The sequence below is a fragment of the Danio rerio genome, chromosome 5 (assembly GCF_052040795.2).
Source record: "Danio rerio strain M-AB ecotype USA chromosome 5, GRCz13ab, whole genome shotgun sequence".
Lineage (NCBI taxonomy): Eukaryota > Metazoa > Chordata > Actinopteri > Cypriniformes > Danionidae > Danio > Danio rerio.
In genome coordinates, this window is record NC_141025.1 from 80227501 (window position 1) to 80235000 (window position 7500).

The 7500-nt window shown below is 47.2% G+C and overlaps 2 protein-coding genes across 2 annotated transcripts in view; one reads left to right on the top strand and one right to left on the bottom strand.

The window, feature by feature from the left end:
- The window catches only part of lman2la (lectin, mannose-binding 2-like a), a 5317-nt gene extending 4293 nt beyond the window's left edge, over positions 1–1024 (top strand). Inside the window, 3 exon segments of the mRNA NM_205725.2 lie at positions 180–294; positions 389–508; positions 602–1024. Of these exon segments, the coding sequence (NP_991288.2) occupies positions 180–294; positions 389–508; positions 602–744 (378 nt within the window). The 3' untranslated portion in view covers positions 745–1024.
- A 38-nt stretch (positions 1025–1062) lies between these two features.
- Positions 1063–6916, bottom strand: wbp1 (WW domain binding protein 1). Its single transcript, NM_205634.2, is given in 4 exon segments — positions 1063–2328; positions 3773–3940; positions 5754–5856; positions 6712–6916. Coding segments are annotated over 4 exon segments (684 nt in total). The 5' UTR covers positions 6775–6916; the 3' UTR covers positions 1063–1978.
- Between the last annotated feature and the right edge of the window lie 584 nt (positions 6917–7500).

The following is a 7500-nucleotide window of genomic DNA, read 5'->3' on the forward strand; positions in this document are numbered from 1 at the left end:
CAGCACTACTGACATCAACACTACTGACATCAACACTACTGACCCACACTACTGACCAACTCAACTCACTGACAAACACCTGACACAGCTGACCCGAAACCACTGACTCCCAACACTACTGACAAACAAAAACACTACTGACCATATATGTGTGTGTGTGTGTGTGTGTATGTGTGCAGGTCATGATGGATATCGATGGGCAGCATGAGTGGAGAGACTGTCTGGATGTTCCTGGTGTTCGTCTGCCGCAGGGCTTTTACTTCGGGGCTTCAGCTGTCACAGGAGACCTTTCAGGTGACACACACACACACAGACACACACACAGGTGTATAAGTGAATCATGATGTCAGCCTCAAGCTCATGTTCTGTGTGTGTGTGTGTGTGTCAGATAATCATGACCTGATCTCCATGAAGCTCTACCAGCTGACGATCCTGCGCAGCAAGCAGGAGGACGAGGAGCAGGAGGAGGTTCTGGTTCCCAGCGTGGACAACATCGACCTGCTGAGGCGTAAGTATGAGCGGATCACCGTATTATCTCTGTGTGTGTGTGTGTGTGTGCGCAAATGTCTAATGTGTGTGTCTGTCTGTGTGTGTGTGTCAGCTCCCGTAGATGAGGAGAGTGTGAGCAGCGTGGGCATCTTCTTCAGCGTGCTCTTCACTCTGCTGGGGGTGTTTCTGCTGGTGGTGGTGGGACTGGTGCTGTATGAACACTGGAGCGAGAGCCGCCGCAAGCGCTTCTACTGACACACACACACACACACACATGAAGAACTCCAGTCTGCACTATTGGACATGAATAACACACACAGCTCTGTGCGCAGTGCAGGGTGTGTGTGTGTCAGAGCTGCTCTATACAGATGAACAGCAGTCGGACCGCAGTATCCCAGCAGAGCTCAGCCGGGTGTTTCCCATGATCCTCTGCTCTCGCTGTGTGTGCGCCGGCCCCGTCACACATGCTGTGTTTATTACTGTTTATTTATTGTTCAGAAGCTGATGATGACTGATTAAAGTGGAGCTGTTTGTATTGCTGATTGTGCGTCTCTGAGAAACACACACACACACACACACACACGCGAGTGCCAAAGCTGCTTTATTGTTTTATTACAAAAATAAAATACAAATGACTATAGAAACACACCAGCCGACCGCGGAGACCACACACAGCCCAGATCATCATCATCATCATCTCGCTCCGTCTGAACTCACACACACCTCCGCTCAGCTCTACTACAGTGCAGGAGTCACACAGAGGAGCTCCTCATTACACATCAGCATCACTATTAAACACACACACACACACACACGCACGCACGCACAGCTGCTCAATGTCAAAGGCTTCATGTTTAAGAGCATCCGGGGTAGAACGTACACACACACACGCGAGGGCGCTGCTGCTGAGTTTTGCATAGCCGAGTGAGTCCGTCAGTCTGTTTCTCCACAGGGAAAGGCACAGAGTCTGTAAACAGCAGAGTTACGATGATGAGGAGCGAGCGAGGCGGCGGCGAGAGTGTGTTCAGCGCAGTCTCACACACACACACACACACACACTCTCTCTCCGAACACCACAATGAGTAGCCCTTACAGTAAAGCTCAGTCCGGTCAGACAGGAGGTGCAGATTTACACATACGACATGCAGATATCAGTGTCACACACGCGCACACACACACACACACACACACACACACACAGTCATCCAGAGACACAGACTAACACACACACTCTCATGCATGAAGTCATCACTCCAGCGGCAGTCATTGAAGTTTCAGGCACACAAACATATAAAAGTGGGTGTGCCGCTGCGCGTGTGCGGGCGCGCGTGTGTGTGTGTCCTGCGGGAGGTGTGTCAGTCTCTCAGGGCTGAAGTCACGGAGCAGCAGTGGAAAACAAACAGTCTGTGGATCAGTCTGAGAGGAGGAAAGCCGGAGCGATGCTGGGAAACACGCACACACACACACACACACTCTCTGCAGCGCGGTGTTACAGTGTCTGCTGCAGTGTTTGCGGTGCCGCCGGCTCCGTCTCCTTCCCCTGCAGGCTCTGGTGTTCAGGGCAGCAGCCGCCGTCAGCACCCGTGCACCGCTCGTCCTCGTCCTCCAGCTGGCACACACACACCTCGATGCCCGAGTCGCCCGTCACGTGTCTGCGCCGGCCGCTGGGCTCCTCCTCCCCCTGCTGCGGCTCCTCCCCCTGCTGCAGCTCTGCCCCGTGCTGCGGCTCCTCCATAGCTCCTCCCACAGTGGCTGCAGACTCTGAGTAGGGTGGGGGGGGCGTGGGCGGGTGCGCCATCACCTCCTCATAGTCCGGCAGCTTACAGTCCGTCCAGAAGCCTGAGCGCAAACACACACACACACACACACACACACACAGTCAGTGATACTCTCAGCACATCTGCTCACAGCTGGCCCCACCCACTTCACTCTAGAGATGCACCGGTCCCGATATTTGGGTCAGATATGGGTTTGATGCTGCATGTTTTCTGGATGCGGTATCGGCCAGCTGGTACTGATCCAAATCTTATCTTGGGTGTGCGCTGAACTCTGAGTTCATAGGTCATGAAGGCAGCCTGTTATAGGGCAGTAGATGGTTGTGCTGTGGGCTACAGTATCCGCATGCATCCTAACGTGCATGATGGTGTACAGATGAGGTGTAGACGCGCTCCTGCACAGCTGATCGCTGTTCCTGCCAGTGTTCTCTCAATAATATCCTGCTGCAAACTCAACCACGGTCAGCTCGACGTGTCTCAACAGATTGTGTTACTGAGTTCTGCATGTGTGTGTGTGTTTGTGCCAGTCCAGTTTATGAGGATGTGATGAAGGCTCCACTGTAACTGCTGCAGCACACACCGCTCTGACACATGCTGCATGTTGAATATCCCTCATTATTTCACAGAGTGTCTTCAGCATCTGGCTTTACTCTGTGCTGATGTGCTTTCAGTTTCTCCGTGTCACTCACTGTGAGCTCAGGAGAGGGAATGTTTGAGTAAATCTGCTGCGTCTGCTCAAACCTGCAGGAGAACATCAGGCTCTGCTGACGGATGGTCATTTACCAGTGATCAGTGTCAGTAGTGGTGCCTATAGCAGATCTCAGAGAACAGCCTTCATATTACAGGAAACATCAGCTGGACACAGCAGATCAGGTCAGTGTCAAAGCGAAAGCTCCAATACTGTAGATCACAGCACACACCATGTCTACAGGGAGAGTGTCGTCTGTCATATACATATATCAGCATCGGCTCAGTATCGGGTTCGGCTCAGTATCAGGTTCGGCTCAGTATCGGGATCGGCTCAGTACCGGGATCGGCTCAGTATCAGGTTCGGCTCAGTATCAGGATCAGCTCAGTATCGGCTCAGTATCGGGATCGGCTCAGTATCTGCTCAGTATCAGGTTCGGCTCAGTATCAGGTTCGGCTCAGTATCGGGATCGGCTCAGTACCGGGATCGGCTCAGTACCGGGATCGGCTCAGTATCAGGTTCAGCTCAGTATCGGGATCAGCTCAGTATCGGGATCAGCTCAGTATCGGGATCGGCTCAGTATCGGGATCAGCTCAGTATCAGGTTCGGCTCAGTATCAGGATCAGCTCAGTATCAGCTCAGTATCGGGATCGGCTCAGTATCGGCTCAGTATCGGGATCAGCTCAGTATCGGCTCAGTATCAGGTTCGGCTCAGTATCTGCTGATGCTCACAAATCTGAGATTGGCATCAGATCAGTCCCAAACAAATGGTATCGGCGCATCCCTACTTCACTGTGTGTGTGTGTGTGTGTATACTCACGCAGGTTGAGGGGCGCAGGGCTGATGTATGAGCTGGACGCCCCCTGATAGGCCATGAGGCTGATCTCTCTCTGCCGCTGCTCCTGCTGCAGACGCATCTTCACCCGCCGGTGTCTGTAGGCGCAGCAGCAGCTCATCAGGATGATCAGAGTCCACACCAACCAGAACCCTGCACACACACACACACACACACACACACACACACACACACACACACACACACACACACACACACACACACACACACAATTAATTCATAATAATAATAAATAAATAAAAAAATGTAATACAAATAAAATTTAATAATAAAATCATTGGCTGCATCCAAAATCACCCCTATACCCTTACTAGTGCACTGTTTGAGGGAGCAGCCCTTTCTAGTGGTGTCCGGAACCACAGTGGGTGTTCTGAAGTGCACTCAATCAATCCCACAATGCACTGCAATAATGAGTCTACAACCCATGCCGCGCAGGACAGGAGACTTCAAACCGGGACCTTTCCAAACCACACTAAACCCTAAAAGCAGCAGGTATCGTTGAGTATCGGTGTCAATCTTGATTATCGCCATTATTGTTAAATATCACGCTTATTGTTGATTATCAGCGTTAATGTCAATTATCTGCATTATAGTCGATTATCGCCGTTATTGTTGATTATCTGCTTTATTGTTGATTATCTGCGTTATAGTCGATTATCGCCGTTGTTGTTATCTGCTTTATTGTTGGTTATCGCCGTTATTGTTGCTTATCGACGTTATTAATGATTATCTGTGTTATTGATGATTATCGGGGTTACTGTTGATTATCTGCTTTATTGTTGATTATCGCCATTATTGTTGATTATCTATGGTACTGTTGATTATCTGCGTTATTGTTGATTATCTGCTTTATTGTTGATTATCTGCTTTATTGTTGATTATCTGCGTTATTGTTGATTATCTGCGTTATTGTTGATTATCTGCATTATTGTTGATTATCTGCGTTATTGTTGATTATCTGCTTTATTGTTGGTTATCTGCGTTATTGTTGATTATCTGCGTTATTGTTGATTATCTGCGTTATTGTTGATTATCTGCGTTATTGTTGATTATCTGCATTATTGTTGATTATCGCCGTTATTGTCGATTATCTGCGTTATGGTCGATTATTGCCGTTATAGTCGATTACTGCCGTTATTGTTCATTATCTGCTTTATTGTTGATTATCTGCGTTATAGTCGATTATCGCCGTTGTTGTTATCTGCTTTTTTTGTTGGTTATCGCCGTTATTGTTGCTTATCGACGTTATTAATGATTATCTGTGTTATTGATGATTATCGGGGTTATTGTTGATTATCTGCTTTATTGTTGATTATCGCCGTTACTGTTGATTATCGGCTTTATTGTTGATTATCGCCGTTGTTGTTGATTATCTGTTTTATTGTTGATTATCGGCGTTATTGTTGCTTATTGACGTTATTAATGATTATCTGCGTTATTGATGATTATCGCCGTTAATGTTGATTATCAGCATTATTGTTTAATATCGGTGTTATTGTTAATTATCAGCATTATTGTGGATTATCTGGGTTGTTGATTATCGCCGTTTTTAATGATTATCTGCGTTATTAATGATTATAGGCTTTATTGTTGATTATCTGCGGTATTGTCGATTATCGCCGTTATTGTTATTTATCAGCGTTGTTAATGATTTTTGGCACTGCAGTAGTGAAACTTATCCTGACACGACGCGATCGTGTCATACACCAGTATGATGACATCACAATCTAAACCACACAGCTGGATTATTTACAATAATTATAATTTAGTGCATTGTCTGATCAACTGCAGTGTCCATGCAGACTGCAGACTAGTAAGGGCCCTAAAATTGGCCTGATTCACAATAAACAATGATTTCTACTGAGAACTATTGATTCTCTTCCAGAAGTGTGTGTGTGTGATTGTGCATGTGTGTGTGATTGTGCGTGTGTGTGTATATACTCACACCACAGCTCATAGTAGTAGGTGCAGCACTCCGTCTCCCCGCAGCAGTAGCCCATCTCACAGCGGTACTGTTCATTATTCACACCAGAGCAGAACACCTTACCCTGAGAAAAACACACTGGGTCAAATACAACACATACACACAAAAAGGGTCAAGCACAACACACAGACTGGGTCAAACAACACACACACACAAAGTCTCTGGGTCAAACACACACACACACACACACACACAGGTTCAAAAACTACACAGACACTCAAGCACTGGGTCAAACTCAACACATAAACACACAAAGGTACTGAGTCTAACACACACACACACACACACACACACACACACATCTGATCATCACACAATGACCTTTGTGTCTAAAGTGTGTCATTTAATGCTGGAAACACTGATTCAGAAGCGCCAGTAAACTGGATCACATGTAAATATACAGATGTAGAAGCTCCACACAGCACCGCCGGCAGAACCGAGCCATAATAACATTAATATCGGGAATATACACAGGGAACGCGGCGGTTTCTGTTTCTTTGTTCTGCGGCCGATTTTCCGACACAATAACCTCTAAAACACGAAGTACAGGTCAAACCCTGAACACAAACCCGACACAAACACACACACACACACACACACACACACACACACACACACACACACACACACACACACACACTGATCAACACCGAGATCACAACAATAACAAGCGCAAATCTCTCTCGAAGCTTCCCGTTACTGTAACTCCTTTGATTTAAACTGTAAACTACGATTATGTCGACGTTAAATGACAAATAAGAAGTGCTTTAAATCCCTCAGTGTCTCCACATCATCAAGGCCGTGTTCCAAACGCTTGTTTGAGGCTTTAATTAAGTTGTTTTTCGAGGCCTCCGCAGCTCGCCGATCCCCGAGCTCGAGTTCAGCGCCAGCCGCTTCAGAGGCCTCACCGCCGGCTTACCTGAACCAGACCGGCGCCCGCGCAAAGCAGCCCAACGGCGGCGCGCAGCGTCTTCCGCGGCATCTTCTGCGATCTTCAGCGAAAGCCGCGCGGAATCATAAACCCTCAGTCCGCCAGACGCGATGCCCGCCCGGGAGACATGACCGAATGTGTCCGGCAGTGCGAGTTACTGAGATCCGCAGGCTGAGGGCAGCAGCGGCACAATGGCATCCCATAATAACAACAACAACAATACCAGCAGAGGAGGAGAGAGGGACTCTGACTGACACACACACACACACACACACACACACACACACACAAGAAACACACTCATCACACACAACTACTTGCATTGTCCTGTTGTGGTGATTTTACAGTTGCTGTGGTTACACAAAAACTATATAAATAAATCTGCTGTGGTGATTCTACAGTTGCCATGGTAACACAAAGGCTTTAATAATTGAAATGTTGTGGTGATTTTACAGTTGCCATGGTAACACAATTGCTTTAGTAATTAATCTGCTGTGGTGATTCTACAGTTGCCATGCACAACCGCTTTAATAACTAATGTGCTGTGGGGATTCTACAGTTGCCATGGTAACACAACCGCTTTAATAACTAATGTGCTGTGGTGATTCTACAGTTGCCATGGTAACACAACCGCTTTAATAATTGAACTTTTGTGGTGATTTTACAGTTGCCATGGTAACACAACCGCTTTAATAACTAATCTGCTGTGGTGATTCTACAGTTGCTATGGTAACACAATAACTACAGTGATATAAAGAAATGAGCCAGTACTGTAGT